Source organism: Hydra viridissima, unplaced genomic scaffold (genome assembly GCF_058129835.1).
Source record: "Hydra viridissima isolate aposymbiotic clone 2 unplaced genomic scaffold, HvirCarnegie_v1 scaffold_1, whole genome shotgun sequence".
NCBI lineage: Eukaryota > Metazoa > Cnidaria > Hydrozoa > Anthoathecata > Hydridae > Hydra > Hydra viridissima.
Window position 1 is genome coordinate 14879315 of NW_028324300.1, and position 15149 is coordinate 14894463.

Consider the following 15149-nt stretch of genomic DNA (forward strand, 5'->3'; position numbering starts at 1 on the left):
CTTGTTAATAACATACTTTCAACAAGTAATTTAAATGCTTCAACTTCATCAAAGGAACTTACATTATTAAATCATAAAGCAACAACAGTATCAACAAAACGAACTTCATTACCTAATAACAAATCGAATTTTCCACACTGTTACATCATGTTGGATAGCTTTGTTTTAAAAAGTATCATAGATGAAATTGCTATGTTCCCTGAATGTCAATGGAGGAATTTTTATTGAGCTTTCTACAGATTTATCAAGAAAGAAAGGACTGTCTGTTTTATTAGAGTTTACATGTACAGCCTCAGTCTGCTCATGGAGTAAAAGGGTTTACACTAGCCAAGAAATTGATGATGAATCTCATGGGCAATATCAATCGGATGTAAATATGAGATCCATTATTGCTATGAGGGAAATAGGAAAGGGGTATGCTGCTTTAACAACCTTTTGTGGTTTTATGAATTTACCTCCACCAATGCATAAAAAAACATTTCATGATATTCAAAGAAATATATTAGTGGCTTACAAGCAAGTTGCTCTAAACTTTATGAATAAAGCAGCTGTTGAGATTAAGTAAGGTCTTGGTGAGAACAAGACAGATATTATATATAGCGTTTTACTAATTTACAATTTACTAACTTATTGCTTTATGTATTTTTATTCTTTTCTTGTTTTTAAAGTGGTTTTTAAACTTTGAAGTCTTAAAAAAACATTTCTAAAGCCAATTATGATTTGAAACAGATTGTTTTTCAAAAATAATGCTTTGTTAATGCAATTTGTGAGTTTTTGGCTTAAATTAGACTAAAAGAGTTGGATTTTTTTTTTTTTTTTTCTGTTTTTCTCAAAATAAGTTTTTTTGAAACGGTGCGATAAATAACTTTTCTCAATTAAATGCTATGGACCTGAAATTTGGTACATTGATTCTTTTATATATAATCTATTAGCTGAATTAAAAAAATTATTTTAACTTTTTTGGTTCTTTAGTTAATTGGGATGAAAATCTGTATTTTGGGTCAAAATTTTGCTGCCATTTTGAATTATCATTTAAACAAAAACTTTTTAATATTTTTTTTCCTTAATTCAGCCAATTCAACTTCCTTGTTAGATGATGCACAAAAAAATCCAGAACTGTATCTTTAATCGTTCTTAAGTTATTTATCGCAGCGTAAATGCCCTTTTTTTGGTCCTGCGGACCAAAAAACAGTGTTCCAAAACCAAATTTGAAAATTTAAATTCCTTAGTTTTGTAAGGTTTTTTATATTGCAGCCAAAAATTGGGTTTTTTTTATACAAAATTCTAGGATTTAGGCTTAAAGGTAGACTACCACCTTAGTAAAAGACTTTTATTTATTGAAACTGTTTGAACTGTTAATGTTTTTACAGGTAATAATAAAATTAACGTTTAAATGGAGTTACACCACTTTGACTCTCACCACCTCAATTGTTCCTCGAATGTAAGGGGGTTTCAGTTTCGTAACAAAAAATATTGATGATAGTACACTAACGGTCATACTATTTTAATTACAAGAAATTATTCTACCACTATCAATATTCTATCAATACATCATTCGTGGTAAAAACTAATCGAAAAATCTGAAAATGATACCTTTCTTATATTCAGCGAGAGTCGACTGAATTTAAAACCATATAGAGATGAGGGTAAGAGATTTTACTTACTCTGTTCTAAGTTAAGCTGCGTAAAAAAAAACAACCCTTTTTTATGTACTTCGATGATTTGTACAAGTGTTTAAAAAGGACAACAGAAAAACATACAAATATTGTGCTTTTCACCAAAGATAATCGCAAGGCAGTATACATATTTCCTGAACAACAGAAAGTTCGTAAATCATCTACAATAATATTCTTTTTCTAAAACAAAATTTTATATGAAAATGGCAGTCTCTCTACTGTTTTCATCTTTATGTTCGGTTCTTTGGTATGCGAAGGCCGATTTGAGTTGAAAAAGACGCTTTCAAGGTTCAAGATTGTTACGACATGAAGAAAAACATTATTAACACACACAAACAAACCTTCGAAGGCATTAGTTGATACTTTCCCCACAAGCTAATAAGTGTATAGCAACAATACAAAAACTTTGCACGTGCCATAAGGTTACAAACAGTGACGTTGGTTCTGATCTTTTTGATATTTAAAAACAAAACAAAAAACTGATTTAAACATCCATTATCAAACGAGTGTTAACGTTTTGTCTGAAAAAGTAATCTGGCGGAAACAGCCGTAAACTTGCCGTCTTTATAGAAACGCACAACACATGTAAAACCATTGAACATTCGCCGTCGGTGGCCTCTATGTCATTTGGTATCCTGTATACTCGGGAAGCGTGTACGGTGGTCAAAGAGAAACCACAACTTGAAGTCATAAAACCACTCCCGGGCCACCACAGGGACTATTTTTAATATTGCGAATTGTACATTGGCTGTGAGTAGTCTGCTTGTGAAGAAAATGGATGATAGCCACCACGATCTCCTTGGTAAGACGAATCTTGAGATAATACTTGATCAGCCTGCGATTTAAGTTGAAAGTCATCTCCTAAGTAACTATCCTAAAAACAAAGAGTAAAATTGTTAGTAACAGCCTCCAAAGAGTTCGCACTAATTAAGTTTAAAAAGAAAACTTTTTTTTTTATTTTAAAAATGCATGATCTTACTTGAGATAGTTCTGGTTGTGAGAGTGGTTGAGACAAAGGATGCATTTGTTGACTCATGCCTCCCTGAGTAAGAGGACCTTGTGATAGCGGGCCTTGAGATAAGTCCTATAAAGTTTTATAAATGTTTACAAACTATTTACTAATATCCTAAACCAAAAGTTAAAAAACATAAAAAGAAATCATTTAAAACCTGGCTAACTCCATTTCTGTTACTATTAGTGTTGAAGTTTCCTCCAGCTTTCTGGTTCATCCTTGGACCCACTGGCATGCGTGGCCGACTTTGATGTCCTGGACGCACAGACATTGCCTTAAAATTGGATTTTAAATTAAAAGTTACAATAGATTAGTGAAGTAAAATTAGACTTAAGTTTCAAATAAGGAAGGATATAAAAATTAAACTTCAGGAAATTCTGAGTTTGTAAAAGTTCTGATTAAGAGTTAGGCAGAGGATCCTTTCCTGATCAATTCAATACATGTATAATCATACTTTTAAAAAAACCTAAAAGGTAATTCCAAAATTGAAATCATGTTGGTACCTGATGATTGAATTGATAAGTTGGAGGTGGCATTGGTGACATGAACATGCCAACTGGTATCGGCATATTAGCAGCAAATGCATTTCTGGCTTGATCAGGACCAGTAGGAAAAAAATTCATCCTATCATGAGTGCGATAGTATGAATCCATCACTGGATCAACATGGGGTCTAATGTTTCTATTTGCATACATGCCTGGTGCAATAAGGGCTTCTCTAGCATCAAACATTGTATTAGTCATAAAACGGCCACCTGGATTCGTTCGATTGACCAGCTTCCTAGGTTTACTAAACTGAATCATGCTTTCTTTTAAGTTGTTTAAGGGACCTGAAAAGAAAAAATTAGAAAAAAAAAAAAAAAAAAAAAACCACTACAAAAGTTAAACAACTTTAAATAAAAAAATAATCACCTTCCACTAGAACTCTTTTTTCTTTGTAGTCATTGAGAAGGTGGTTCCACAAAGGTTGTTTGGATAGAACTTTAGGATTGCCAATTATAATTAGACCATATTTTGAGCGGGTAAGAGCCACATTTAGCCTACGAGGATCTTTCAAAAATCCAATACCTTGATGTTCATTTGATCGTGCACAAGACATAATAATGTAATCTTTCTCTCGCCCTTGGAATGCATCCACACTTGCAACTTCAATGTTCTAAATATTGTACTATAAAAACTGTGTATCTGGGAAATTTAATCACAACTGCAATTATAAGATCTAAACTGGCATACAATACTTTCAGCAAGATTTTAAGCTTAGTAAATTTTAATGACTAAAAATTATTGTAATCAAAAACCCATTTTTTGAAACTATGTAAAAGAGGAAGATGGGCATGAAAGAGGTGTGGATATTTCTAAGGGTAAAATTTGACTATTTTTCGATATATTCTATTATTTTTGACCTTAAAACAAAAAAAAAAAAACAAAAACAAAACAAAACAAAACAAAAAATTTGAAAAAAAAAAAATTCGTATTCCTTTTTAATAGGGAATGAGCATTGTTTGTTATATACTAAAAAATCTCTTTATAATTTTCATTTGTTTAATTTTTACTTACCATTGGATCAGTAAAAAGTATTTAACAAAACATTAAAAAAAAAAACACAAAAACAACAAAAACAACAAACAAACAAACCTGATACAAAGTGGCATGCAGAGAACCACTAAACTGCATGTAGGCAACAATGTATGCTCTTTGTCCTTCATAAGGAGTTATAATGCCCATTTGCTCTGGCTTAACACCTGCACGCAAAAACCTTGTAGCAATTTTCTCAACTGTAGCAGCTTCAGTTCTTTATAAATGTAAGTTAAAAACCTTTAAAAATCACACTAGAAGGCTTGGTGTGTAAGATAGCTAATAGAAAACATCCTAGCTGGATGAACTGTAAATAAAACAACATTGTGAAAAAGAAAAAAAACCTGTTTAAGTAAGATGTGCCAGAAGAAGATATCTCTTCTTGACCAGTGGTTGCATAAAAGAACATAGGTTTATCAGCAACAGGCCATGGAAAATCAACACCAGGCTGAGATCGCTCCGCTAAAGTAAATTTAGATTAAATATTGTGATTCATCGGTTCAAACATCACTAATTTATTTTGATGCATGAATTTAGATACAAAAGAACAAAACCTTAATTTGCTGCATAAAAACAAATTTATCTTAATACTGTTATCAATTATATTTACCAACTGTAACACCATTTTGGAGGGTGCCATCATAAAATAAATTTGATGGGAATTCACTTAGTGAAGGGTGCATACGGTACTGAACTTGCAAACGAATAGGCCTTATACCAAGAACAACAAGTCGTTCAAATAGTGATTGTGATAAACCAGCACTGTATAAGCAATAAAAGAAAAATAAAGTTAAATGCACAAAAAAAAAACCTATTAGCAATAATAAAATTTAATAAAAAGCTTGCCTTGCAGCTTTTTTACACATAACTACAGGACCAAGTTGGCAATGATCCCCAACTAGGACAAGCTGAATAAAGCATAAAAATGATTAAACATAAGCAACACAGATGAAAGTAAATAATATACTTATAATTTAATAGCCTTGTACTCTAAAATAATGTATATAAAAAAACACCAGTGATAAGATAGTTGTTAACTTTAATAAGTCAACACCAAAGCCAGTGCTTAGCAACTTGCCCACTTTCAACATTTAAAACATTTCTTTTTTTCTATCAAGTGGAAAACCATCAGTTTTTTTAATAAAAATAAAAAAAAAAAAAAAAAAAAGTGATCTAAATTAACACAACTCAAAATGAGCTATTTCAATAAACTTAACTATTAAAAAAAAAAAGACCTGTTTAGTCCCATGCACAATAGGCACCATACATTCAGGTTCAGTGGCCTGTGTGGATTCATCAATCAGAACACATCTGAAACGCAGTTTTGCAACACGAAGACGGGGATCACCAGCACCAATACATGTTGTACAAATAACGTCAGCATGCTTTAAATTAAAAGCTTAAAATTTCCAAACACCGTTTTTTAAGTTCTCATCAAAATTTATTTATTTGAAAAGAATGAAGATATTTTGAAAGAATATTTTAATGGAAGTTAAAGTATGCTACACTAAATACATGTTAAATAAATAAAAAACATAAAAAAGAAATTTTTATCATAACATCCTTTAAAAACTCAATAGAAAAAGTTTTTTAAAACAATGATTCTAATAATTTTTTTCCTAAAACAGTAATACTTTTATAACTTGAATTGCAGATTTATATTTACAATACTTTGAACATAAATCTACAATTTAAAGAAAAAGGTTTTCATTAGTAAAATTGTTAATAAATTTTACCTGGAGCAATTCTTTTTCAGCAGATGTTTTTAGGGTTTTATATCGCTTTTCATCAGAAGAGGAAAGCTCTCCTTGATCATCCTTCAACTGTTGTAGTTTCTGTAGTTCAGGCATACTGTCCATATTTCTAACTTGATTGTGAAGTGCAAGAAATCCAACAGGTGAATCAATTGCTTCTCGACTCTTAGCAGCTAGGCGAACTACCTAGGAGAAGAATGTTAAAAATAAGACAGATTATCATAATAGGATAATAGATTTCTTTGTACTTAAGTAAAAAGAAAAATATATATATAATAGCACAGAAAATATGAGTATCACAGATTGTTATTATTAAGTCTTGCAAATGAAAACAAAATAATAAATAAGGCAGTAAAAAAAAAAAAACACTAGAGATAAACTTGAACAGGAAAAAACCTTTAATCCTGTCTTATGTATTTTTTCAGTAAGTTGATCTACAGCAATATTACTGGGAGCACATACAAGGATCTGTCCCAACCCTTGTTTAGCAAGATGATAAACAATACTTGCTGAAGTTACAGTCTTTCCAGTTCCTGGAGGGCCCTGAGTAAAAAAAAATGTAAATGCTAACAGTTACAGAAAACCAGGCCTATAGTATTCCATAGATATAAATAAAAAACACATTACAAAAGCTATAGTACTTACCTGAATAAGACTTAAAGGTCTCTGTAGAACAGTTTTAACAGCATAAACTTGTGAATGGTTTAATTCAGGCAGGCCAGGTGCTGAAAACCTAAAAAAAGATTTTTGCAAAAAACGAAAAATTCTCATAAATTCAGTAAAATGAATCAATAAATTAATAACAATCCATTAGACTTTTCTAAAACTTTTTTTTTGTCTTTGTTACTTCAATACCTTTTAGGAAGATTACACTTGACATTTTGCTCTTCTACATCATGACCTAACAGTTTATGATAAATGTAGCCACTAACAGATGTTTCATCAACAGCAAATGTCTTCATTGCATATTGCATTCTTAAACAAGAATAAAGAATTAATTGATTTAATTACAAGCCAATTAACACCCTTGTTTTTGTGGGTGCATCACTCAAGTATTTGGGTCACTACTGAGATCCACAGAATCAACAGAATTTTGTAAAAGTTAACAAAAAAGAATAGTTTACCTGTCAAATGATGTTGACTTCCAAATAAAATCTACAGAGAAATGATGGGTACATTCTGTTGGAACACCATCATTCTTTCTTAACTCAAGACCAACTTCCTCCCCAAAATCTTTGCAGAGTTTAAAAGTTAAGATCATGTAATTATATAAAAATTTTTAAATATAAATAACTATATTACTACTAAATTATTACTATATACTTAAGTATTCATACAATTTCTTCACCACTGTTTTGAAGTGATTTTATTTACAAAGAATAAATTTCAAAATTTTTACAACCAAATTTACAACTTGATTATTAAATAACTAAATAAACCTTTTATAACACTTTAATTTAAGCTGAAAAGATACTATTAGGAACTTTTGTTACATGACCTTCCCCAGACCATGGTTTCCTCATTTCACCATTATAGCGTAAACGGAGCTCATCACCCTGCATTAAGCGCATTTCACCATCAGCACGAGGAAAGTTGAAGTATGCAATTCGTTTCTTGTTTAAACCAATGTCCCAACGAACAACAATATTATCTTGAGACTAAGAGAAAATACCAGATCTCTTCATAATAAAACATAAATTAACATTTAATATTAAGAAAATAGCTTTTATTAATTAAATTCTAACTTTTAAATAAATAAAAAAAATTGAACATTACAGGATTTTACTTTTGAAAATCTTTTTGACTTTTTAATAACATTTACATTAGAAAATCTGAATGACAAGCAGGCCATACTAAGAAAACTACTTCAGAATAAACCAAAAATGTTTTAAGAAATGTCCAGTATGATTATTAAACTTCTGTTAAACAACAATTTGGTAGGTTTATAAAAATATGACTTGAACTATACTTTACATCTTTTAAATGATTTTTGAAAGGTTGATGTTTTAATTTAAGCATTTCAAAAACCATTTTTAATATAAAATTGTTTTTATCATAAATAATTAAGAAAAGGATCTATAAAACACATCTTTGTTCATCTGACAAGGAATACTAACAGAATCTAAAGTCCACCAAAGACATTACTAAACACATTGTCTTAAAGGTTGATGCAAATCATAAACTTTACAATGAATCCAAATATGACAATGCCCTAAAACTTCAAATACCTTACCTGTGATTCTTTTAGCTTTTTGTCATACTCTGCTTCGTGATTAACAAGAGGGCCAAATATATTTTGATACTGGTAAGCATCTTCATACCTAGAGAACAAGTCAAAAAATTTGTTTCATAAATTAAACAAAAAAAAATTAGTAGTGGATATAACAGCTGAGAAGCTGATCCTACTCATCTTAAAATTATAATAGATTAAGTTTTAACAGATGTAATTCATAATAGATAAGTTTGGCCTTTAACAACTAAAAGGTAGATTACTTTCATACAGAAAGTTTTACTTTTTTTCTTGTTTAAATAAAAGTTTTCAATGTTAACATTTATTGCCAGTAATGGATATTTGAAGTCTAGATTTTAAATACGGGCAGAAATACTTGTTTAAAGTTTATTTTGGTATAGCAAAATATAGCAGCATGATAGAGCAAGAAGTTGTCACCTACTATATTACAATATACCTGAGTATCCTAATAGTAATAGACTAGAAAATAATTTATGAATTTATATACAATTTCATAAACAAGCAGAAAAGACAAAACCTAACTTTAATACATATTACCTTAACAATACTGCTTGAGGCTCTTCATCGACTCCAGGTTTCTCAAGATCTTCAAGTACTGCATCTGGATTGTCCTGAAAAAAAGTCGATTTTTCATTAACAATACTCTTTTTAAATTTTCAGAAAGAATTTTATTGAAACTTAAAAAGTGTATAGTATCAGAAATAACAGCCAGACATAAGTCTTTGATTGGTCTACAATATGATGAAGTCATAACGGTCGAAATCCATTACAATTTGCGAAAAAGTAAGCATAAGAGTTTCATTTTTTGATTTTCAACAAATAATAACAAATTAAGTACAAACTTCTATATCAGTCTTTTAAGATAAATCAAAATTTCTAAAGCTTATTAAAATAGAACTTTTTATGCATTTAAAACAGCAAAGCTTTTGGTGGGATAAGTTTCTATTCATACAGAAATTTGTTTACAAAAATAAGTATAACGATTTTAATTGAACAGCAATTCTATTTAGTGTCTTGAAGGGTTGAAACAAACTAACATATGGCACATGATATTTTATTTTTTTCTCTCTAATTTAAAATAGTTGACATGTCTAAAAAAAATCACTTTAAATTCAATTGATTTCAAAAGAATGATATAGAGGTTTGTATTCTATTCATTAAAAAACCAAAAAACCAAACACAGATGCTTAGTAAAAAGATAAATCTATATTGCCAAGTCTAACCACTTGAAAATTTTAAAAACACCAGAATAAATTTTTCAATTATCTTATTGGTCTATTGGATATTGTCAAACAATCTGCATAAAGAATTTTCTCTCTCTCTATTGAACTGTAACCATAACTAATTTTCACAACTTATACAAATGAGATTTTTGTAGTTATAATCTTTTATTTGGTCAGTTTCTAAGTTCTAATAAAAAGTACAGAGAGAACTTTGTAGAGTTAAAAGTCTAAATTTATATTCATAACAAATAGTTATGAAAGAAATGAAACATTGAATGAACATGACCCCTTTTTTCTGCATAAACAATTCAAAACTTAATATGAGATACAAGATTTTGAACAAAAATTTAAAGTTATCAATTAAAGCATATTCTCAAGCAATAATCAGGCAATAATCTGAGACAAAAGCTAACAAAATATCTTTCAACTAAATGTTTTTAAAATCTGCATTACCTTCCATAATTCTTCTAATTTATTGATTTGTGTAGCAGAAATCTGCCTAGCTCGAAGTTGTTCTTGCTCAGAAGGAATTTTTACCAACCAAGAAAGAAAACAACGGTCATGAATTAATGGTTGCCATTGAGTTTGATCCCAGTTTGTATCTTGTTTATTGCTTTGCTGAGCACATGGCTGTCTGCATAGCAAAACAACAACAGAATCTGCTTTTGCAGGAATAAATCCAAGCAAAAAAACATTACGACAACCACAGTTGTAACATTCTAACTGTGTTTCACCTAGAGGACCATCTTTATGTAGTGTTACTTCTTTATGCTTACCTCGAACCAAGTGATTGATAATATGACTAGCAGAAGAAAAATACATCATCTTTAGTTTAAAAAAAAAAAAAAAAAAAAAAAAGCAACAGAATTTTTAAACATTTTACATGTTTCTTATTCAACAGACTACTTGCTCAAAAACATCAAAAAAGAAAACATGTGAAATGAGTGCTTTTTAAATTAATACTTATATTTGGATTATTGACAGAACACTCTTAACCTTAGAAAAAACTCAGTAAACTAAAACAGCATATTTTAAAATGTATTTTTAAACCACTTTTAAAACTAATTTCAAGCAGATTTTAGAATATTACTCTACAAACCATTAAATAGTATCACCTGAATCTACAAACTCAAAAAAAAAAATCTATAAAACCTGACTTAGTTTTATTTTGATTAAACCCATAATACTTATTTTCAAAATTAATGAAAAATTGGATAGTAAAATTAAAACTCAATATTATCACTGATTAAAATCAAAAATTCAGTGTGAAGAATAAATTTCTTAAGTAACATATTTATAACTAAAGCTTATTTTTCTTAAATGTTCTAAAATTCCAATCAAAATATCAAGGCAGCCATTGTAAATCCAGTCTACTTAACCTAACTTATTACAAAATACATTAACAATACAAAAACTAAAATACCTTCCAGAAGTATTTCCCCTTCCATTGCAAAACCATTTTTTACACAAATTGCACAAAATCACAGAAGCTGGATCGTGAATGCTGCAATATCTGGTTATCAAAGCAAATGTCATAATTCATTTTGAAAAATTATAATTTTTAAAATAAAGCCTAATATAATATGATAAAGCAATCAATAAAGTTGGAAAGTAAATATGGTGTGCTATCGCTACACTCCATCAATAATTATCTCACAGCACTCAAACACTTAAAAAAATTGTGACATCTATAAATGGTTTATTTGGTGCACAATTCTGATTTTCAATTGTTTGAGTAGTGCACTAAATTAAAAGCTAAAAAGTCAAAAAGTTTACATCTATTTAATGTTATTGCTTGGTTACTTAAACATTATAACTTAATTATCGTAGTAGGACTGAAGATAAATGGTTTAAGATCACTTGGCACCTTGAAATAGGAAAGGTTTAATTTCCAGTGGCAAGAACTTGTATGTGGAAACCTTATTGTAGTAAAAATGCTATATGCTCATTAAGAATTGTATAAAAACATGGGTCTAAAATCAAAGTAAAATATTCTAATATGAAGTTGAAAATAGAAAATTTACAATAAATTGCTAATATTCACCATTTTGACTAATGATTAATTTTGTTTAAAAATTATTTCTTAAAAGTATTAACCTGGCTTTTATTCCTAATAATAAAAATTTTAAACATAGAACATTACAGTTTTTGCAAATCATTTAATTATCACACCACTTTATTTTAGCTGGATTCTTACTAGAATTTTTTTTTTATAGACACAAATTTGTTAAACAAAATTTTTTGCAAAGAACATTTAGAAATAATTCTATTTTTAATATTTAACAAAAATTTACTAAAGATGGTAAGTGTTAGCAACTTGTTGAATATTTTTCAACTTCAGACTAGACTATATTACTTTGATTCTGAGACCTATATTTTCATACAATTCTTAACCAGCATAAAATTCTCTATCATAATCAATCATAAAAATAGGAGAAACTCAGGTTGCACCAAATTATTTTATTTCCTTGAGGGAACATAAAATAAATTGTAATTACTACCTCTCAGTGTAAAAGATATTTTCATAGCACAAGAACTAGTTACATTTAAGAAATATTATAAACAATTTCTAATAATAATAAGCTACACCAGAGACAAATTTATGTAGAAATTTAATGATAGCAAATTATTCAAAATAAAAAATTTCAAACCTGCATGCATGAGCAGGCAATACTTTTTCAGCAATACTTTCTTCGTCTTCTTCTTCAAAATTCAACTCACTAACACTCTTAGCAAGATCCTTTGCAGCTGAGTCTTCCTTCTCTTTACTATTTAGTATCTTCTCTTTATTGCCATGTTTTCTGACTAAAAGTTCGTGTTCTTGTCCACCTTTCTTTACACTTATGGTGGTTGAGTTTTCAGGATAACCATTAACTAGGGGATGATTTATTTGGTCTATTTGAGAGTTTAGCTGGGAAGCCTGAGATTGAGTTTGGGTTTGAGAGGGTAAGGTGAACTCGTTAAATTCAAACTCACTTCCTTGTGTGTCTGCACCGAAGTCGGCTTCTTCAGTTTCTAAAAAGGTTAAGGTCTGAGATGAAGGACCGTAGCTTTGGGATTCAAGTGTAGACATACTGACATAAAAACAACTTCCAGGCAACTAATGGCTGACCGAAGTTGTAACGGCTCGCTCAAGACAACTTCTAGAAAGGGAAAGAACAACGAGTTGACACAAAGTTACCCAGAAGCCAATGCATCACTAAGTTCACATCAAGTACGATACTCGCTTACACAGCCCAAACTAAAATTAATCAGAGAAATAAATTTCTAAATTACTTAATTTTTTAAAATGCTATAAAACAGAATAAATCAAAATCATGATTTTATTTTTATTTACTCAATATTTTCAATAAATTGATTTGTAATTTCAACTTGTCTAGAGCAAATTTCTTTGTGGAAGGAACAAGTTGGAAAAGGCCTTGGTTAATAAAGCGATGCTAATGTTACTTAAGCTGATTTTACAAAAATTGCTGTGAGCTTGCTGTGATGAATAACTCTAATTTAATTTTTTTTTGTGTAAGTTATGATAAGGTACGGAAGCTACAATTTATATATATTGGGTTTTAAGTAACCACAACTCTACATTAAATTTAATTGCATGAAGAATAACGCAGATAAATAATATGCAAAAAAAAACAGACAAATACTTATTTGCATTTAAAAAATTATGGCTACAATTTTTATTATGACTGGATACTAAAATGCTCATATCACAAAAGATTGCGATTATATCATAAATACCAGGTTACAGGAGTAGAAAAAAAGCAAATAAATAACTACCGTCTGGTTCTTATTACAGAAGATGATTTAAAACAAATGTTGTTATTTAACAATCAGTATTGTTTTATATTCAATAGGACTTAGTGAAAATTAGTTAAAGAAAAATCTTTTACGGCTAGATAGGGAACTTTGTAACAGAATTCTATAAACAATGAAATTATGAGTTCTACAACAGTAAAAATTTTTATTGTACTGTCCCTTTTGAATAGTGTAGGAAATGTAAAAACTGTTTCTCGCTTCTGTTGAAAATTACGAGTTTATATATTGATAAAGTTGAATCTACTTAGCAAAAATTTTGAAATTGAAATTATTGTCTCAAAAAGTTTTCGAAATTGATTACCGAGGTTTGGGAGGTAGACCCTCCCAATAGCTTACTAACCAATTAAGTTTCTTAGGATATATTGGTTATTGTTTTTTGGCTGCTCAACGCTTTTCGTTAAGGATAAAGAAGATTAAAAAAAAAGCTTTACATTGCTAGATTTTATAATTCAATGTATAATATGTTGTGATTTTTCAGCAACTTTTTAAATGTTAGAATAATGAAAGTCTGATTGGTCTTCAGAAATACTTTAGTATTTCATTATTGCGCTTTTTATTCGATGTTCATATCGTAATTTTGTGATAGTATTTGAATTTAATATTTAATATAAACTAAGGTACTTTAAAATAACATGTATTATGGATAGATTTCTTAAGTATTACTCTAAGTATCCATTTTTAGCTTCATAAAAAAAAAAGGTTAATGGACTTCTCCATAAATGTCAAAAATACTTGCTTACTTAAAGTAATTATTTATGAGAAGTTTCTTGATCTTCTGTAAATGAGACTTCAGTATAAAAAAAGAAAAAAAGATTCCTTGGCTGTGCTAGTTTCACAAACATTTAACATGTTTAGCAGATACATATGTAAAGCTGACCGTTCAAGCTAAAATATGTCCGTGTTTGGGTTCAGCAAAGTCGACAAAAAATATTTTTTGAATGTGATATCATGGAATGGGAAAGAACATCAATTTGGCATGTTTTGAAAGAAGCATGTCACTAATGTCTTGGTACCGCATGGTTTTGTTTAAAGTATTCTTGAAACTCCGTTAAATCATACGTTCAAAACATAAAATATACGTTTAAAACACACGTGACACCCATTTTAAAACATGCGTTTGAAACATTAAAAACTACGTTGAAAGAAAAAACTTACGTTCAAAAACATACGTAAGACCCGGGTTGTCAAGAAAGGGGTAGATGCTTGTAAGTTTTTTTAAAGTTAATATTTATGTTGGCTTTAAAATTACTTACAAGGGCCACTCATAACCGATAGAGGTTGAAATTGTAACAAGCACCTCTGCCAACAGCATCAGTTCTGAGTGACATTGACAAAATGGACAACTGTACTATTCTACAAAAAGGTGAACGAGCGGCCTGAATTGAGTAGTTGAGTCCATGGAGGGAGTCAATTTCATAAAGTATCTATAATGTAGTTGGCTGTACTAATCTTGACGCTATTTTTGAAGAAATGAGAGAACCCTTAGTAGATTAGGTAACAGAACCCCAAACCATCAAACACTTGGTGTGAGCAGAGCGACAAATCAGTTTGCTACAGCCGTTCATTTTCTGAGGGAACTCAGTTATTTCATGATTGGAGGAAGTAGTAGACCTAGTGGTTAGACTTTAGACAATTAGGATTTGAGTGAGTTTTAAGGTGCCATTTGATGGTATAGAAAACTGTAGACTTTGTTAAATCCATGGAGAATGTAATACTTTTTATTAACATACTACGACTGCGGAGGCTAAATTCTTGCAAGCAAAAAAATATATAAAAAAAACAACTCATTTTACATCCATAAATAACAAAAGGCTTGGAATATAAATAAGATTGATTCGTG

General features: G+C 29.7%; 1 protein-coding gene across 1 annotated transcript; it reads right to left on the minus strand.

The window, feature by feature from the left end:
- Positions 1-1757: 1757 nt before the first annotated feature.
- LOC145188044 (regulator of nonsense transcripts 1-like) lies at positions 1758-12964 on the minus strand. The gene is made up of 22 exons (XM_090087188.1): positions 12828-12964; positions 12142-12731; positions 10914-11003; positions 9944-10292; positions 8805-8878; positions 8250-8337; positions 7491-7674; positions 7141-7249; positions 6872-6991; positions 6662-6749; positions 6413-6559; positions 5999-6202; positions 5498-5647; positions 5109-5170; positions 4873-5024; positions 4607-4724; positions 4323-4479; positions 3600-3843; positions 3192-3517; positions 2846-2962; positions 2656-2760; positions 1758-2550 (listed from the first exon to the last, which is right to left on the minus strand). Exons 2-22 carry the CDS (start codon positions 12561-12563, stop codon positions 2401-2403), a joined length of 3456 nt encoding a protein of 1151 aa, XP_089943314.1. The 5' UTR covers positions 12564-12731; positions 12828-12964; the 3' UTR covers positions 1758-2400.
- Positions 12965-15149: the final 2185 nt, after the last annotated feature.